Below are 21,685 nucleotides of genomic sequence, written 5' to 3'. Positions count from 1 at the left end.
AAAGTATGTGCATCCTGGCAAAGCAACATTCTCATTCTCAACGATTCAGTAGTCCAAATCATACTGCATTTGTTTACATTGGCAAATAGTTTACAGATGACTGCGACAAAAGCGGTCATCCGTGATTAGTTGCATTTGCCAGTCTCAGGCGAGAGTCGAGACTAAATAATGTAATACAGCTTCATAACAAAAATTGTAGCAATTGGCCTGGACGACTTACAAACATTTTTTATATAAATTATGCAAAAAAAATAATACTTATAGACGGATATTTTTCTTTCACTGCAATAAATTAAAGAAATTTGATTTGTCCTAGTAAAAATTTAATAGTTCATGCAATTCAACAGTCCATATAACAATGCTGCACATTATTTATATAATTTACAATATATAAATGCACTACAGTATTTCAAATCCTAGTTTAATATCAACATTTTATGTCTAGGATATGCGAAAATGGGGCATTATTTAAATTCGACTGGTCGCCCAATAGTTTATTCATGTAGTTGGCCAGCTTATCAAGAACCTTTAGGAATTAAGGTAGGTAATTATTTTTAAGGCAATAAATAAATATTAACTTATAAATTATATAGGTACAGAGTAACTGACAAGTCTTGTATTATTTTAAGGCGTGATAGTGGTGCTGATTTTTAATTGAAATGCTTGTGTTTTTCTGCAAAATACAACTCTCAAGGTCGTAAGATATAAAATAATAACAATAAATATTCCTAGTGAATATTTTATTTCACAATAGTAAACCCATAAACCCAATAGCGCAAATAATTTTATAAAAGTTGTTCGATCCAACTTCAATGCCATGCTAGGGTAATTCATTTATTGCAAATTCGCTAACGTTGACTATTTTCTTGAGAAACTTTTCAATTTAAACCATATTTTCATGTTTTTTAGTTTTGTAGTAATATAAAAAAAATTTAAATTTTAATGTTTTGAGTGATCCCTGTAGTCACAACATGAACATTTTTCTGAAATATTGAAACTTTATTTTATAAATATTTTTTTATGTAAAATACAACGACGTATTTTCGTTTTTGATAAATAACGATTTTCGACTTCGACAGATCATATTATATTTTCTTTTATGCAAAGAATAGTTGGCCGTTACATAGTTCTGCGATTTCCAAAAATATATTTTGTTGTATACTTATGTCAAAAATTAAGAAACTTAGGTGTACCCATTTCGAAATTAAAAAATAAGATAAAGTTGGCCATGACAAAAAACAATTGCACGACTAACAAAGTCTGGTGCAATCGTTGTATAGTTGACAAAAAAAATAGGGTGCGCTGTTTGTCAAATAAATATGTAATATGGCATGGTACTTAGTATCTAAGGTATACTGACTTTCATAAAATATGATTAAATTAAAAATCCAGGTAGATCCTTTGGAACTTGACAAAACTATCTGACTTATAACGACCCCCGAACTAGAGTATTTGTAAGTACAACCATCATACGAGGTCTGTTCAGAAAATAACCGAACTTTACTTTTTTAAACTTTATTATTAATTAATTGGTCCTTGTCTCCTTCAAAGTACTCCCCTACCCTATTCATAGACTTTTCCCAGCGATGTTTCCTTTTCGTGAAGCAGTCCTGGATAGCTTCATTTGAAATGGACTTTAATGTCTGTTTCGAATTTGCTTTGATGTCATCAATAGTCTAAACTGATTTTAATTTCGGAAATAAGAAAAAATCGCAAAGAGCCAGCCCTGGCGAGTGAGGAGAGTGATGGAGGACAGTAATTTTTGACAATAAAACTGACGAACTAACAAAGCTGAGTCAGCGGCCGCATGGTCACGGTGAAAGAACCATGAATTTTCTGGCCACAACTCTGGTCTCTTTTTGAAGATTTTTTCACGTAATAGTTGTAAAAGGCCTTGATAGTACACATGGTGCAGTGTTTCACTTTGAGGCAAGAATATAAAATGCACAATTCCATTATTAAAGTCGAAAAAGACAGTGAGCGTCACTTTGACATTGGATCGAGACTGACGTGCTTTCGCCCAGCAGTTCGCTCATCACACGAGGAAAAAATTTTGTTGTAACTCGATGCATGTTCTATTTTTCAGTCAAAATTTCATGGCTCGCCCTAATAAGATGCTAATTTCTTTTGCAATGTCTCTGACTGTCAGTCGGCGATTTTGCACGCACCAGATCTTTGACTTTCTGAACGTGGGAATCATCTGCTCAAGTCGAAGGCCCTCCTGGTCGACAATCATCTTCAATTTACTGATGACCACTTTTAAATTGTTTTTCCCAGTTCCACACAAAATTTACATTGCATCGTTCCAGAAAATCGCACATTTCAAAAAACGTCACTAACTCTTAAACACTTTACACTCAAATAACAATATCACAAAAACTAAATGAGATATCAGTAATCCAAGAAGATGTGGTTATAGAGGAGGTTATGCGCAACACCGTGTTGCCAACCGCATATCACTAAATTCTCCCATTAGCGCGTAATTCAAAGAGTTCCTTTATTTTCAGAACAGACCTCGTATTTCTGTACGAAAAGCAAATAACAAATGTGTTGGTTCTATTACTCGGCCTAAGTTTTTTTTTCTAAATTTGTACTGACTAAGAAAAAACAAATTAATATGGTCGTTGGGGTTAATAGAGACTTTTTCTTTTCTGATGTAAGTATGACAAACTAAATATATTTTCAACAGCAAGGCTATTTATAAATGACACAGGCACACAAAAAGAAAACCAGAGGGTAGACCCCACTATTCTTAGGTTTTTGGGGTCGCTGAAACCGAATATCACTATAAAAATTGATTTCAATTGCCCGTTTTCCCGCTAGCACCCCCCTTACCACGCCCTGAAGGGGGTTAAATTATAAATTCTGTTTTTTGGACGCTGAAATTGAAAATGACTACAAAAAATTATATCCATTTACTCGATTACCCCCCTTACAATCGTTTAAAAGAACCAGCAGGATCCATATGAGAGTTGGCTCTGGATAAATTGCGCTAATGTTTTCGGAAAAAAAGAATAGAACCAAAATTTTCATGGGCTCAACGCTCAAAATTCCAACTATCCAAAGTCAATTACCTGTTAATTAGACAAGTTTAAGAATACCTCCAGCTCCTATGTTGTAAACGCCAATACTTCACCGATCAGAAATATCAGCTCTTAGATGTATTTATGGTTTGGTTCTACTCTAAGCGCAAGCCAGGAACAACGGCGTGGAGGTGGTAGGTTTCCGTTCCCTTTGGGGTGCTTGATTCACGTGGGTTCCCTTGCCTCTCACAATTCGAGGTGCTTGATTAACGTGAGTCCCCCCTTGCCTCTCACGGTTCGGGGTGCTTGATTAAAGCGAGTCCCCTTGTCTCTCACGATTCGAGGTGCTTGATTAACGTGAGTCCCCTTGCCTCTCACAATTCGAGGTGCTTGATTAACGTGAGTCCCCTTGCCTCTCACGGTTCGGGGTGCTTGATTAAAGCGAGTCCCCTTGTTTCTCATAATTCGAGGTGCTTGATTAACGTGAGTCCCCTTGCCTCTCACAATTCGAGGTGCTTGATTAACGTGAGCCCCCTTGCCTCTCACGGTTCGGGGTGCTTGATTAACGTGAGCCCCCTTGTCTCTCACGGTTCGGGGTGCTTGATTAATGTGAGTCCCCTTGTCTCTCACGATTCGGGGTGCTTGATTAACGTGAGTCCCCTTGCCTCTCACTGTTCGGGGTGCTTGATTAAAGTGAGTCCCCTTGCCTCTCACGATTCGGCATTTACCTCTTTCCATGATACCGAACTCTCTTGCTTTCAAACGATCTTCTAAAAAAAGGTGGGTCCAAATTTGAACATTTTAGCCCGAACGAAGCGAACGAACTGAGCCGCAGAAACAAGCACAACAAATAGTCCGAACAAAAAATCATTGCGTTCGCGCGAATATAAAAATATTTATAAATGTTGCAGATGATCAAAGTGTGTGGTGTTTAAGATGTAAACGACATTTGCTCTTATTGAGAGATTTAAAGACAAAAAATATGAATGTACCTTCAACACGGCGCAAACGACATGAACGCTGCGAATAGCACGAACTTAACTTATTCCCGTCGACTGAACAATTCGGCGAACCATAAATCCCTTTGAGCAATTCCGATTTACCGACAAGCTCTGGAAAACGTTTGGCGCGTTCGGTTCGGCTCGGAGACAGGTCCAGAGTTTACAAATTCTGCTCTGCGCGGTGAGTTCATTCTGTTCGTTCGGGCTAAAATGTTCAAGTTTGGACGCACCTTAAGCCAGTTAAACTGTTATCCGCCTTCACCGCGTGGAGGTGTCTTAGTCGCAAATGTAGATACGGAATCAATACTATTCCAGAGGCATAAAATTAGATTCATCTTTTAAACGTAAATAAGACTGGTCGGTGAAGAGCAAAAACATTAAAATCAAAGAGAAAACAAAATGAAAAAAAAATTTTTAAATATCTTGTCAAGTTCAAAATACCAGAAGGCAAAATAAACACGGTTATGATTGGGACAAAAATCATAATTCGGTTCTAGCGTCTCAAAAAAAATAAACATACATCTTAATTTTGTACAAAAGTTTAAAATTCAGCCCCCTTCAGGGGATGGTAAGGGGGCGCTAGCGGATAAGAGAGAGGGGTTAAATTCATTTTTTGTAGTCATTTTCGGTTTCAGCATTCCAAAAAAAAAAATAGAAATACGCATACATATTAATTTTGTACGAAAATTTAAAATTTAACCCCCTTCAGGCGGTACTAGCGAGAAAACGGGCAATTGAAATAATTCTTTATGGTCATATTCGGTTTCAGAGACCCCAAAAATCTAAGAATAGTGGGGTCTACCCTCTGGTTTATGATTTTTTTTGTTTGCCTGTGTTATCAATATTTCAGAAAAAATGCAACTACGATGCCACAGTCACCCAAAATATCAAACTTTAGATTTTTTGACTACAGCTTCAAAACTAAAACACATATTCAAATCTGTTTTAACCTGTAGATTTTTTTCATAAAGAAATGACATCGCGAAAGCAGCTACTATCTATTTCTATTAATAACCGAAATATCCTAGCTACGTCATAAAATTGTGTTGCATTGTATATTCATGTGAAAAAAAATGGTGATATCTTAAACATAGATACTACTTTCAAAACTTATAAAATTAAATATCAACAACTCAATTATTTCTTATTTATTTTACCACTATTTCTGATCAGGATGAGGAAAAATATCTAACCAGTGTCACTGATATTAATATGTACATATTATTACAATATTAAAAATCGAAAATTTTAATAAATAAATTAAAATATCTCAGAAATTATCGAGTTTTGTATAATGCAAATTATAATTCATTTGATTGAATTAAAAACCATTATAAAAATAACTATCCAGCGAAACACAAAATGTTTTATGCATGTGAAATGAAAATTGACAACTGTTATGTGCCAAGAAATTATTTCGTAATAAGAATGCTATTAATTTTGTTTAGATGTCAAAGTCACGAAGCGTATAATATATATATTTTAATCATTGTAGTCAGGCAAATGCACTTACTTAAAAAATGTGAAAATCCCATGCAGCCCCGATATAATACAAAAGTTGAAAGTTGTTGATATACAGGGTGTTCTGAAACTACGTCGGAAACTATGGATTAAAATAATAGCAAGTATGTAATGAAATTTTTTTCGAATTGTCAATTGTTTGCAAGTTACAGCTTGTCTAAGTTCAATTTTTTTTTATTTTTCTATTTCAATAACTTATTTAATTCATGTTCGATTAATCTCTCATTTGGCACACCCACTAAGTAGATGAAGCTCTATTGGACCAGTCAGAGCAAAGATTCATTATGCACCGCTAGAGGGCATTTTACCTAGAACTCAAAATTTGTTTTGCTCATAACTATTTTCTCTTGCTAGACATCACAGAAAACATTATTGAAAAGAAAAATAATGTCAGAAAAAATTATATACTCTTAATTCAAGTCGATAATTGCAACCGTTAGCAAGAAATGGCTATTAATCGCTATTAAAGTGTTGTTAAACATCAAAATTTTTGATAACTCTTTCTGCAATTAATCAAGTTGCCATGCTATAATACCACCTCTTGTAAAACCAGCTTCGTTAGTAAATAAAATATAAATTACTAATGATATTTATTTGAAACATTGCAACTTGATTAATTACAGATAGAATTATCAAAAATTTTATGTTTAATAACACATTAATAGCTAGTTCCTGGTAAACGGTTATATTTATCGGCTTGAACAAAGAGTACATATTTTTTTCTGATATTGTTTCTCTTTTCAATAATGTTTAAATTTCTGTGATGTCTAGCAAGAGAAAAAAGTTCTGAACCAAACAAATTTTGAGTTCTAGGTAACGTGCTCTCTAGCGGCGCATAATGAATATTTTCTATGACTGGTCCAATAGAGCTTCATCTACTTAGTGGCTGTGCCAAATGAGACACTAATCGAACATGAATTAAATAAGTTATTTAAATAGAAAAAATAAAAAAAAATATTTGGACTACTTCTGACTTTTGAACCGACTTGTATAATTTAATGAAATTTTAATATTTTATGTAAACCACAAAAGCTCATAAAGCCATACTACTGTAGATGTTTTACACTGTCAGAGAAGTCAGGAACGGACCTGCCACCACACTGCCAAAATGTTGACAGGTGTAATTTTATAAAGTTGAAAACTGAATTTTTAAATTCTTTGGTCATTCCTCCTACATTTGTTTCGATAAAATTAGCCGCTTTTGAAAAAAATCAGTTTTTGTATATCACGTCATTGAAATAATAAATCAGAATTCTGCAATAAAACACTAGTCGTTTTTATATCGTTATTGACAACATTTTTAAAAATTGTCTGATTGATTGAGTACACAAGACTAAATAATGGAGCATTATTCCTATAACGAATATGCTGACATGCATCTAATTTATGGATAAGCACTCGGCAATTGTATTGAGGCAAGAAGAATTTATTCTGATGCATTTCCAAATCAACGTTTATCTCACAGAACAATTTCTGAAAGGGTTGATCGTAGCTTACGAGAAAGGCGTAAAGAGTCAAGTGAAATAAAAAAATGCTAAAAGTAGGTAGCTAATCTTTTGCTAATACATTTTAAGAAGTTTTTTGCCGCATCGTGGTAGAGAAGGGCCTCCAAGAAGAGCAAGGAACCTTCACTTAGAGGAGGAAATTCTGGATGAGATTGTCAAAACTCTCTCCAATAGTGTAAGAAAGTTGTCGGTCCAAGTTCATGCGACAAAGGGGACCGTTCATGAGACACTTCCAGAACAACTTCTACATCCTTGTCACGTCCAAAAGATACATGAAATGCCTCCCGCTGATTATCCTGCAACAGTCAATTACGCAAATTGGTTTTTGCAACGATTTAGACAAAATATAAATTTTATTAGTATTGTTTTATTCATGGACGAAGCCGTTTCAATCGAGACGGAGTAACGAATTGCCACAATTTGCATATCTGGCATGAAGAAAATCCCCATGCAATAGTACAGACAAAGCACTAACAAATGGTGCCATCTATTTGCAATTCTTGCAACAAAGTTTAAATGATTTATTAGAAAATGTGCCCTTAGAAATTAGGAATCAGATGTAGTTTATGCATAATGTGCATCGCCCCATTTTAGCAATTTAGTTCAGTCGGCACCTATCAAATACTTTTGGTTAGCAATAGATAGGTCGAGATGAGCCTATTTTATGGCCACTGAAATCGCCCGACATGACTACATTGGATTTCTTTTTATGGGGAAATTTAAAGAGGCTTGTGTATTCGACGCCAGCTTACACCAGGAAGAACCTGATAGAAAAAATAACACACCATTATTGCAACGAAATTCGAGACAATTTTGGAATATTGTTCCCAGTACAACGAGAAAACATCTGTTGGATAAGGAAATGTAAAAAAGGCGACCATTTTGAAAATCTGCTGAAGTAAACAAGAAGAAGAAAAGCTTTAGAATTTTTAACAGCCTTGCGTTTAAGTGATTTGGAAATGTATCAGAATAAATTCTTCTTGCCTCCACACAATTGCCGAGTGCTTGTCCATCTATAAGTTAGATGCATGTAAGCATTAACGAGATGTAATAATAATAATGCCAAATTTTATTATTTTAATACGAATTATTAGTTGTGATGTTATTTCATTATTATTGTGTTTAAATAGCTCATGTTAATAAACTTTATAATTAAGTAAATTAATGTTTAAACATGTTATACAAAAATTGATGATGTACAAAGTTTCCTATTTTGTAATTGTAAATGTAAACAGCTTTATTTATCTTTGACCTTCCGTGATAATTATTTTTACAATAATTTCTTGTAGTCCGTATTTAGATGTTTTACAGTATTTATTTCAGGAAAACATGACATTACATACATACGTACCTATATTATTAAATAAATTAAAATTGATATTGGACTTATTAAATTAAATTAAGATAATGAAGTATTATAGAACATATATAATTAAATAAATTTAGTACAACAAAAAATATTCTCGAGGATATACAGCGCCAGCCAAAAGGTTGTAACATATAAAAAAAAACATTTAGACTTCTGAAATTTAATGAAAGTTTTGCCAATTGCTTTTGAATATTTGACAATGTGACTACTGCTTTAAAAAATTGGGAAAAATAAAAAATATGCAATAAAATCGCAAAAACTCGATTTTCCTGATTTGGAACAAATATGCATGCAAGTCTGCAAAGTATTTTGCTAACCTGCTATATACAAAATTTTTCAGTACCAATTGCACAATCCCTAATTAATTTTTCAATGTTTTTTTGTTTTCTGTTACAATTGTCATTTCAAGAGAAAAAAATAGTAGATTGTATGTAATTAAATATTTGTTTCTACCTTCACCTTCCAAAATAATTTAGGTATCTACTTATTGTAAAGTATATATAAAATATAAAATAATCAGCATATAACTGACAAAAAAATTATTTCTGATGTTTTTGCTGAATATTTTAGTTCAGTTTACTACCAGGAGAAATCTACTTATGACATACATTTAATAAAAAATAGTTCACGTATCTGCACGTAATCTGCTGGTCCAGATGGAATACCCTGTTATATATATAAGGCTTGCAAAGATATCCTTTTATAGTCCTTACTAATAATTTTTCAAAACTCATTAAGCAGTAGTAAATTTCCAAAAGAATTTAAAATGACTAGGGTAACGCCTATACACAAAAAGGATGATAAGAATTTGGTANACAAGACTAAATAATGGAGCATTATTCCTATAACGAATATGCTGACATGCATCTAATTGGATCTAATGGATAAGCACTCGGCAATTGTATTGAGGCAAGAAGAATTTATTCTGATGCATTTCCAAATCAACGTTTACCGCACAGAACAATTTCTGAAAGGGTTGATCGTAGCTTACGAGAAAGGCGTAAAGAGTCAAGTGAAATAAAAAATGCTAAAAGTAGGTAGCTAATCTTATACATTTTAAGAAGTTTTTTGCCGCATCGTGGTAGAGAAGGGCCTCCAAGAAGAGCAAGAAACCTTCACTTAGAGGAGGAAATTCGGGATGAGATTGCCGAAACTCCCTGCAATAGTGTAAGAAAGTTGTCGGTCCAAGTTCATGCGACAAAGGGGACCGTTCATGAGACCCTTCCAGAACAACTTCTACATCCTTGTCACGTCCAAAAGATACATGAAATGCCTCCCGCTGATTATCCTGCAAGAGTCAATTACGCAAATTGGTTTTTGCAACGATTTAGACAAAATATAAATTTTATTAGTATTGTTTTATTCATGGACGAAGCCGTTTCAATCGAGACGGAGTAACGAATTGCCACAATTTGCATATCTGGCATGAAGAAAATCCCCATGCAATAGTACAGACAAAGCACTAACAAATGGTGCCATCTATTTGCAATTCTTGCAACAAAGTTTAAATGATTTATTAGAAAATGTGCCCTTAGAAATTAGGAATCAGATGTAGTTTATGCATAATGTGCATCGCCCCATTTTAGCAATTTAGTTCAGTCGGCACCTATCAAATACTTTTGGTTAGCAATAGATAGGTCGAGATGAGCCTATTTTATGGCCACTGAAATCGCCCGACATGACTACATTGGATTTCTTTTTATGGGGAAATTTAAAGAGGCTTGTGTATTCGACGCCAGCTTACACCAGGAAGAACCTGATAGAAAAAATAACACACCATTATTGCAACGAAATTCGAGACAATTTTGGAATATTGTTCCCAGTACAACGAGAAAACATCTGTTGGATAAGGAAATGTAAAAAAGGCGACCATTTTGAAAATCTGCTGAAGTAAACAAGAAGAAGAAAAGCTTTAGAATTTTTAACAGCCTTGCGTTTAAGTGATTTGGAAATGTATCAGAATAAATTCTTCTTGCCTCCACACAATTGCCGAGTGCTTGTCCATCTATAAGTTAGATGCATGTAAGCATTAACGAGATGTAATAATAATAATGCCAAATTTTATTATTTTAATACGAATTATTAGTTGTGATGTTATTTCATTATTATTGTGTTTAAATAGCTCATGTTAATAAACTTTATAATTAAGTAAATTAATGTTTAAACATGTTATACAAAAATTGGTGATGTACAAAGTTTCCTATTTTGTAATTGTAAATGTAAACAGCTTTATTTATCTTTGACCTTCCGTGATAATTATTTTTACAATAATTTCTTGTAGTCCGTATTTAGATGTTTTACAGTATTTATTTCAGGAAAACATGACATTACAAACATACGTACCTATATTATTAAATAAATTAAAATTGATATTGGACTTATTAAATTAAATTAAGATAATGAAGTATTATAGAACATATATAATTAAATAAATTTAGTACAACAAAAAATATTCTCGAGGATATACAGCGCCAGCCAAAAGGTTGTAACATATAAAAAAAAACATTTAGACTTCTGAAATTTAATGAAAGTTTTGCCAATTGCTTTTGAATATTTGACAATGTGACTACTGCTTTAAAAAATTGGGAAAAATAAAAAATATGCAATAAAATCGCAAAAACTCGATTTTCCTGATTTGGAACAAATATGCATGCAAGTCTGCAAAGTATTTTGCTAACCTGCTATATACAAAATTTTTCAGTACCAATTGCACAATCCCTAATTAATTTTTCAATGTTTTTTTGTTTTCTGTTACAATTGTCATTTCAAGAGAAAAAAATAGTAGATTGTATGTAATTAAATATTTGTTTCTACCTTCACCTTCCAAAATAATTTAGGTATCTACTTATTGTAAAGTATATATAAAATATAAAATAATCAGCATATAACTGACAAAAAAATTATTTCTGATGCTTTTGCTGAATATTTTAGTTCAGTTTACTACCAGGAGAAATCTACTTATGACATACATTTAATAAAAAATAGTGCACGTATCTGCACGTAATCTGCAGGTCCAGATGGAATACCCTGTTATATATATAAGGCTTGCAAAGATATCCTTTTATAGTCCTTACTAATAATTTTTCAAAACTCATTAAGCAGTAGTAAATTTCCAAAAGAATTTAAAATGACTAGGGTAACGCCTATACACAAAAAGGATGATAAGAATTTGGTACAAAATTACAGGCCCATTACTGTTTTAAACTGTGTGGCAAAACTTTTTGAATTTGTAATTTTTGAAAAGATATATAGTTTTACAAAAAATCTGATTGTGCCTCAACAACATGGTTTTTTCCGTTGCAGGTCAGTAGAAACTAATTTAGCTACTTTTGTTAATAAAATTTATATTGCTTTCAATGAGGGAAAACAGGTTGACACTGTATACACGGATTTTGCTAAAGCCTTTGATCGGGTAGAATAAAATCCTTACATGCACTTGGTTTAAGTGACACGGAACCGAAAACAATTTGTTTGTTATCAGAGTACTGATTCTGAAACATATCTAGCTAGATCTGGTGTACCACAAGGTTCGAATTTGGGACCGTTAATTTTTATAAATGATTTACCACAGAGTATAACATCCGACTGTCTCATGTATGCAGATGATTTAAAACTCTTTACTGAAATCAGTAATATGAATGATTTTTCAAAATTACAAAATGATATAAACGTAATTTATGACTGGTCCGTAGAAAACAAATTGCCCTTCAATTTATATAAATGTAAAGTCATGACGTTTAGTAAAGCACGTACGCCTGAACATTATGTTTATACAATGAATAACAATATTTTGTCTAAAATTTATGACTTTAAAGATCTAGGAATTAACTTTCAACCTAATTTGAGTTTTAAAAACCATGTGAATGAATTTACTAATGCTTCATATGAACTTTTGGGTTTCATTAAAAGAGTAACAGTTGATTTTAAAAATATAAATTCTATTTTATATTTATTTGATACTCTCATTCGTAGTCGTTTAGAATATGGTTCTATTATTTGGGACGCTTCAAAACAGTATCTTAGGGATGCTCTTGAAAAAATCCAAAACAAATTTATAAAGTATCTTTATTACAAAAATATCATATTAGTCCCGGATTTGCTTCCTATGAGCCATTGCGAAAACAGTTTAAAAGAGCTGTAAGTTATAGAAAATAGGAGAATTACACGAAAATTAACATTTTTACATAAAGTGTGTTCTTATGACGCTCCTCATCTATTGTCACAAATAAATCTAAATATACCTGACCACCGTATACGTCCAACACAATTAATTTTTTATGTCAGTTCTAATACTCTTTTTAGTGATAGATGTAATATTTTCAATAGACACAGACATAGAATATCTATAGACATTTTTGATACTACATTAATAACATTTAATAGAGTTATCCGTAATATAGATTTTACTTGAAATTGATTGTCCTGGTTCAATTTTCCCGGCTGCTCCCTTGTTGCAATTTATTTTGAATTTTATTTTGTATTAAGTAATTTAGATATGTGCATGTATATACATTTCTTTTTTTTTTTTCTAGAAACATGTAATTAGGTTGTTTCTAACCTGTTTGTTTCTTATTCAAAATAAAGAAATAAATAAGTAAAGAAAAATCATAATCACATACCACAAAGTCAGGCTAGTAATTGTAACACTAAGTACAACGTGTCAAAAAAGAATTTTTTTCTACCAAATTTAGAAAATATTTGCTTATGTTATATTTATGTTTATGTTCATTTTTAGATATTAGTGCAGTCCTTACGATATTTGTTGAGATAGAGTAGAAGACCCCTGCGTTACTTTCTTGAAATTAACCGCATTCGACGCCCGAGGTAGAAAGACATTGACGGCGTTTCGGTAACAGCTTGCAGTGCATACTATTTTGTAGTTACGAAGGCGTGTTTCTTCATAAGTGTATCATCCTGTGCATTTTCAGGGTAATTTTTTATTAAAATAAATCAGTGGAGATGAAAAATAAAAGAAAGGAATTTAATCCCCTGTCAAAAAGTATCGTGCTTAACATGCATAATTATTTTAAGACAATTTCTCAAAATGAAAATTTCAAGGCACGCCCCTGCCGCGGTAAATTGTTACAGTAGTTCCGATAACAGAACTTTATTGGCTCATTCTTTTCTCGGAATTCTATCTCAACAAATATCGTACGTACTCTACCACATGTATTAAAGTTTAAAAAATATATGTTTCTAAGTATCTTCTAAATGGATGGTACATACTGACGAAGTGTTTAATGTGAAAATTTTTATCTTATTTTAAACTTGTATCGCAGGCAGGCAGAAAGAAATTTTTGAAATGCAAACTTCATTTTGAATGAAAATTATCTCTTGACTATTGCAAAACTAATTTTGCCATTGTGGAACGAATTAGCAATATATAAAAATGAGTATTGTAAATACTATAGCAAATAAAATAGTTATTAAACTTCACAAAAAAGTTATCAAAAATGAAGAATGCTCTGTATCTCTGAAACTAATCAAGATAGTGAGATATAATATCTACGGCTTAATTTTTCTAGACTAGAAAATCGAGCCTTTAACTTATTACCTATTTTATTGTCTATTTTGATTTTGATTGATTTTTTTATATTACAAAATAAATTCCTAAATCAATATGAAACAATTCCTCACATTTTTAGTCAAACTACACAAAGTTGGCAGAAACATGTAACTTATGGAGAAACTGGGACGATATAGATGACGCATGGTCTAATGTAACAAATATTCTCAATTGGTTCAGTAAAAATCAAGATCGTCTTGCTAAATTTTCCGGACCAGGTCATTGGAATGATCCTGACATGGTAAGTAAAGGACAAGTGCTTCACAGCACTAAATATTTTGCAAGCTTTTATTTAACTTCAGATGTATGTTTGTATGCATGTTTAGTTCAAATCTTGCAAGTCAAATTTTAACCACTTCCTCTAAACTTACGACTCGAATATGTAATAATATAATTATAATAAATAATATATAACTATTTCATTTTGCAACTAAGGTTAAAAAATAAAAAGATCAAGTCAAGATTCGTTGAAAAACAACGGAGTTACAGACTGTCAAAGTTGACGGCCTATTGTTAAACAAAATAAGTTGGTAGCGGCAAAAAACAAAACTGTTATAACAGGCAACCTGGGTACTTTCCCAGATAAAAATATTTTATTTGTGGATGTATGTTAAGTGCATAAGAAATATTGTTAAAAGTCAGTGGGTCGCTTGATTTTTCGGCGAGCAGTGGCGCGAAGGAAGGGTGGGGGAAGCGAACGACAGCGAGCCCGAAGAAAATGACGATAATATTCATAGTCCTGCCGTTAAAATAACGAAATTCGCTTGAAAATAATATATTTGACAGTCTGTAACTCCGTTGTTTTTCAACGAATCTTGGGATTTTTTTTTAACTTAAAGCTCTTTTCATAAACTTTCCGAATATGTAATAATATATAACTATATCACGCTCGTGCGTCGTATATTTCATTTTGCAACTAAGGCTAAAAAATAAAAAAACTTTCCAGGTTGCAAATTTGAAATTAAAAAAAAATATAGATTTCAATGTATTATTATGAAATCTACCATGAAAAAAATCAGTGCGATTGTGGAAGATGGTCGGGATCGTCCAGACTAATAATTAGTTAATTTGTTTATAAGGCCATAACTTGTAAACTATTCAACTTACCGAGTCCAGATTTCGTGTGAGTTATTAGACAGTGATAAGGAATGAGATGTTGCGATGCCAAAACGTTCAGGTAATAATAACGCAGTTTATAAATGTTTAATTCAAAAGTCATAAATAAACTTCTTCTGTTTATAACTATTGATCTAATCAATTTTTTTGACGCTCGAGGGCTAGTTTTGTAGGTCCTTTGAAGACGAAAATTAACGGAAAAGTTATAAGCGAAAAACGTGAATTTACGTAAAAATTATACGATTAACCACCCTGTAAATAATCTTCCCCCCATTTTTATGACTGTGGAATTCAGCTTGCCGAAACAAAAAGTCGCGAAATGGTAATTTCCCAGCTTTTTCTCCTGGCCTAAACTGATCAACACAGAATACAGAAAATACATCCTCATCCCATAGTTTTTTGTCTTTCTTTTTTTGTTATTCATTGTTGAGATAAAGATCTGGTTTTGCAACATTTTTCTTATTTGCGAGGCATCAAATATCCCGTTCTTTAATTTTGCATCGGAGATTTATAAGAACTGTATTATGTAGGTATTCGAAATTTTTTCCATATAATTTTAAGGTCAACTATATTCTCCAATAATATTATTTTCACCTTTCACAAGGTGAACGTTTTCATTAAATTTGAAAGAAATAAGCTTAGACATTAAGGTCGTTAATATGGAAATATGATGACCGATCGTTCAAAAGGAATAAAATGAACGAGGAATACTTTATCACAAGAAAAATTAAATGGAAATATTCTTCCGATGCAATTGATTCGGATGTACATCTATTTTTATATTTTTCCAATAGTGTAATGACCCCAAGTAAACTTTTGGATTTGGGCATAGGTATAATTTTTACTTCGTCTGTTTGGGTTATACATGAATACTTCTAGTAGGTCAAAAAAGAACCGAATTTTAAACAAAAAATAATAGGCTGCAACAAGGTCAAAACCTCGACTTAATCCATGAAAACTGAGATCAGATTCATATTTACATGGTTAAAATACATGGAAATGGAGTGGTCTAGTGTTTAAAACGAATTACTTTTTTTTGTGTGGCGGTGTAATTATTTCCGTCAGTGCGTAAAAACAGAATGATCAATTCTCAGAGTACCTACCTACATTGTTATGCAACCAACGTTTCATAATTTGTATAAAGATGTGTGGTTGTATGAAAGGAGTTCACCTTTTAAAATATGTCAAAGCCACATACATCAGAACTACTATTTTTTAAAATCTAAAATATTGGAATCCGGCGACTAGTACCGGTAATTATTGAACCAATTAGTATATAAAATATAGTTAATAAATTCGTATATACAGGCTGTCTATTATAAGAGGGCCACTCCAATGTATCTCGCTTAATACACGATGCACGTCAAAAATCTTTATATATTAAATCTTTTTGTTGCATTTTTTGAGGCATTGATGCTTGTAAAAACAAATATCGAGGGTTTCCTGCCAGAAGGGCGTATCAACCTATGTACATACAACCTTCTGCTAGGTTAATCGAGGTAATAATTGTTCATACGACCAAGAAAAGTATTGCGTGGCGCTGTCATTATTGGTGTGGTTGGTAGATACGACTTTTTGTCGCGACAAACTTATGGTATTGGGTAGCAAAGTTAGCTCATAAACCCAAAATGGCACCTTTTGGCAGGAAACCCTCGATATGATATCCACGGCCAACTTTATGAGCAATCATAAAAAAACGGAAAACTACAGAAAGTCTAACTTTTTTATTTTAAGAGATAGAGAAAAGTTATTTTCATAAAATTTCATGGCATGGCACAAAAAAAAATTGTCATCGAAACAGGCTGTGAATACAAAAAAATACTTGCTTTTTCCTCTTTCATGCGATGTACTACATGTCGCCTTTATCTTATGTACATTGTAACGAATTGGAAATATTTATGAATGAAAAATTACCTGACCGAACTTTGGGTCATATACAAAAATTTGACTATTATTATAGCAACAACAAAATAGTATAAAATTGTTAATATAAATATTCTGAATATAAAACCAGTAATAATTAAGGATATCACATAGTATAAATTAATAATTGCTACCCGCTTGTGGGTGGTAAAATAAAATTTCAATAGATTTTCCTTTCCAAGGACAATAAGGCTCTCTCCAACGATAGGGTTGGCCCTAACTCAGCTCAGCAATGGGGGTGGGGTTGATATAACTGAAAATAATTCTCTTAAGGCGCCACCCGTTTTACAACCCGATGGACAGTACGCAAGAATGCTGGAGAGACGCCGAAACCTTTCAGTACGAAAAAAAAACGGGAAAAAGATATAAATAAAAGCCCTAAGAAAGCAATTATTCAAACAGTAACTTTAATTTATTTAAATGGCCGGTGCCTAAAGTATCTGACCACGGCTACAGTCGCTTAATTAATCTAGTTGTCAATATCGGTCGATTATACACCGTTTAGATAGGTTTGGCAAAATAGTGCTAATTAAGTATATGTAATCAAATGGTCACAGGTAAAGATAACCCTCTCCGATAGCGCTATTACGAAATTCCAAAGAAATAAATTACATAAAACTTATGTCTTATAATTCAAATTAAGTGCCTAATCGTATAAATATTATTTATATTTTCCTTAGATTGTATGGAAACAATGTTAAGTAATGTGTAAGCGAATAAAGGTCATTTAAATAGTAACAAGGGCAAGTATCGGTGAGTTCAGCGTAAACAAAGAATGAATATTATTAAAAGTTTTGTAAGTGAACCTAAATTTCATTAAGGATTGTCGTTACCTATACCAAAATAATGTAAACTTATAAACTATAACAAAAGAACAGGGAAAAGGTCAGCACGAATTGTAAATAAATAATTTATGTAGGTACCTTATTAAAAAAAAATAACTAACAAATTACCTAACAGTACGCCAAACTAAATAACAAAAAAAAACTGTCGGGTTAAGTACTAAGTACTAATCTCTAACAAGGTGAGTAAAGTAGTTATCTGGTAGCGGAATGGAATAAGTATAATAAGTTAGTATAATAGCATAGGCGGTGATAATTGCTACCACGTAAGCTAAATTTCCAAATAAAAGATCACGAAGCCTGGCAGCAACTGGGAGTTATGTAAGGCGAGTCTTGGATAGTGATACTGCTCTCCAGTGCAGATAATAATCCAGCCAAAGCGAGGAGTAAGCCTGCGTTGTGTAATCAACGTCCGGAATTACGATACCTTGAATTTCCAATGGTAATTAATCACCCGGTATATGAGGCCGAAGTAGGAAAACACCCAGCACACTAATATCGACGAAGATGGTGACGTTGAGGGTGAGAGTGCGAATATAATGAGATGAAATTGAAACAAGTACGAGGGGAAAACAAAAGACAAGCATGTCTAAGTAGGTTTCACGGTGGGGTAGAGATACAGAAAATTAGTGAAGATTATTTAAAGCTTTACCTTTGTTGTAGGGCGGCCTCGTGGTGAATGGTACCTTATGTCGGGTTTTATGGGCACAAATCCAACCAACACTGGATTCACCAGAACTAACAAAACAAATTTTTGCCCACAAAATGCAGCAAGATCCGCATAAGCGATATTTATCGTAACGAGAACACACGCTGCTAAGTAGACAATTCTCTTTTGTCTCTAGCGACGAAGAGCACAGGAGGAAGTAAGAAATGCCTGAGATCAACAAAAAAGGAAACAAAAAGTCCGTTCGGCCGTATATCGACAGGGGACTTTATATTTACCTACCCACGATAATTTAATGAATTGAAATATTTTGGAAAAAATATAACAAGTTAAACCATACCATAATATTTATTTAAAATCGAAAATACTTAAATACCCTAATTTACCTAAATACCTAGCTATTTTTAACAGGGACTAATATAAATTTAAATAAAATAGTAAGAAAAAAATAATCCCGTAACATAATATTTTAATTTAATTCACAAGTACAAAATAAATTTTTCACAAAATGCATGACATCAACACTTGTTAGCACCCAGTACATAGAGAGAACAGAATTTAAACCTAGAGTGACGTATATCAAATAAAAGTCCAATATCTATAGATAAATCTGGTATACATAGCCTGGGAAGAGAAGTAAATGCATAGAAGATATTTCAATTCAACTTAAGTCATAGCTTGAAATTTTTTTATCATTTGTCAAATTTAATTATAATTTTTACAAATGACAAAACTAAAGTTGGCTTTACAAGTACCTGGAGATGACCTATACAAAAACATAAAATAAGGAATATTTTAGTAATTAATTATAGAATTGTATGTAAAAATAAAAGGACATTTATAAAAAATGTATTAGTCATAAGGAGTGTGTGGAAAAGTGTTGTTAAAAAAGGACATCCAAGGACTGAAAATTATGTGAAGGGACCTTAAGCAAAGATAGGAACAGATTAATCCAGAAGAATGAAAAAAAAAATTATTGATTGGTTACGGCTTGGTTTTTGGAGAATACATAGTAGAGAGGCAGCTCTAATAAAAATTTATTAGATTAAAATTATAAATTTTAAATTAGCACAAGAAAGAAACAGTCAAGTAAGAAAATTAAACTCAGCAGCAAGGTTAACTGTTTGTTTGTTCTCAAAGTCAAGAGAAAGAAATTTGCCATCAAAGAAAAAATTTCCGTTACCAGTTGTAAGCAGTTCCATAGAGGTTTCCAGTGGCTCCATAAATGGTATGCAGAACATATACGTAGTTTCCAACAAGGAAAAATTCAAGTTTGCAAATGCCAGGCACCTAAAATAAAAAACAAAGTGCACTATAAATAAACTGATAGCTATAACTTATAGATAATACTTTTATATCGTATCAAACCTTAGAAAAAGGATTAATAATAAACTACAAGACTTACCTAAACAAAAATAAATACATGCCAATCAATCATAGTTTTAAAAACACACAAATTTGACGAGCTCAAACAAAATTATCAAATAGACAGCCATATTTAATTCTAGTTTCTATACTCGACGGCCAAAATTATAGATAGTGATTCATCGCTAGCTCTTGGACTAGTAAGGGGGATGAAGCGTGCCGGGAACGAAAATCCATTGGCGTGTCTGCGTAAAAGGCAACAAGATATATAAAATATTGAAAAAACATAATAAAACATNCGTCACCAGTAGTAAGCAGTTCCATAGCGGTTTCCAGTGGCCCCATAAATGGTATGCAGGACATCTACGTAGTTTCCAACAAGGAAAAATTCAAGTTTGCAAATACCATGTACCTAAAATAAAAAATAAAGTGCACTATAAACAAAACTGATAGCTATAACCTATAGATAATACTTTTCTATCGTCTCAAATCTTGGAAAAAAGATTAATAATAAACTACAGGACTTACCTGAACAAAAATAAATACAAGTCAATCAATGATGTTTAAAAACTTCATAAAGTTGACGAGCTCGAACAAAATTATCAAATGGACAGCCATATTTAATTCAAGTTGAATTTCAGTCAGTAAATAATAAGAAAATATGCCCCTGTACGATAGGCAAAATGCAATACAAGGACAAGTATTTAAAATTGAATAGATAAAATTAATTACTAGTAAAGAATTTTTTTTAATGAAAAACACAGTACTTATATTGTATGAAACTGTATTAGAAAAGAAAAGGCAATAAAATTAATAAAATATTCTTTATTATTGTTATAAATATAAAAAATTTAGTACCTAGAGAGGAGGCTATTCACAATTTTAAGTTAACAAGTTTGCAAGTTTTAAGTAATCCTACAAAAATTTGAATAAAGACTGTAAATAAAGTTAAAACTCTATTTATTCTGGCGTGTTGCATTATACTTGTTTGTGTATTAAAAATTATAGAACCGACTCCTGAGATTTCTAATATAGAACAAGCATCTGACAATAGCTGGCAAGGGATAAAATAAAGTACAAGGTGAAAACAAAAAGGTTTGTATTGAACAATCTGCAGTTAACTAAAATAAAAAAAATTACACAAACAAAACAAAACACACAACACACACAAACACAAATATTAGGCAAAATTATATTTTACAACAATATTACATTTTCTAAAATTTTGGTATAAAAAATGTAGATTAATGTAGAAATTGTTTTAAACAGGCCAACTACAAAAAATTTAATTAATATAATGTTCTTCTTTTAAGCTAAGAATCTGCAATATCTAGTACCCATCATTTACCATCATAAAGTAAGGTCCTATGATTTTGATATCAACAATTTTAACCCAAACGTTTACTGAAAACCTATGTTGAAATAATAAATTACCATTGTTCCTCTCTATGTTACAAAAATTAGACACATCTGCCCAGAGTATCTACATATAAAAGGATCTTCCCTCTTTTTTTCTTGCCACCACCTATAGAATCCTAATATCCTCCGTTTATCTTCCTCCCTCAAGCTCAGAACTTTATTCACCTTATAACATTTGAAACCATTTTTTCGTAATATCCTTCTTGCACTATCCTCTAAATTGTAATTCACTTCAATATCTCACTGTTTTGCTCATTTTTCCTATTTATATAATTTAAAATTTTGTTAACATTACCTATTTACCTATTTTATTAATAACAGCTGATTTTATTAGCGAAAGTTTTCTACATTCTGAATAGAATTAAAAT

The 21,685-nt window shown here is 32.2% G+C and overlaps 1 protein-coding gene across 2 annotated transcripts in view; it reads left to right on the top strand.

The window, feature by feature from the left end:
* Nucleotides 1–21,685, top strand: part of LOC108904186 (alpha-N-acetylgalactosaminidase) — a 68,473-nt gene that overhangs the window by 32,184 nt on the left and 14,604 nt on the right. For both annotated transcript variants that reach the window (XM_018706632.2, XM_018706631.1), the window contains 2 exons: nucleotides 446–540; nucleotides 14,065–14,226. In XM_018706632.2, the coding sequence (XP_018562148.1) occupies nucleotides 446–540; nucleotides 14,065–14,226 (257 nt within the window). The remainder of the gene's footprint in view (nucleotides 1–445; nucleotides 541–14,064; nucleotides 14,227–21,685) is intronic.

The sequence above is a fragment of the Anoplophora glabripennis genome, unplaced genomic scaffold (genome assembly GCF_000390285.2).
Source record: "Anoplophora glabripennis isolate ALB-LARVAE unplaced genomic scaffold, Agla_2.0 scaffold130, whole genome shotgun sequence".
Lineage (NCBI taxonomy): Eukaryota > Metazoa > Arthropoda > Insecta > Coleoptera > Cerambycidae > Anoplophora > Anoplophora glabripennis.
This window is presented reverse-complemented; position numbering and strand designations above follow the sequence as displayed.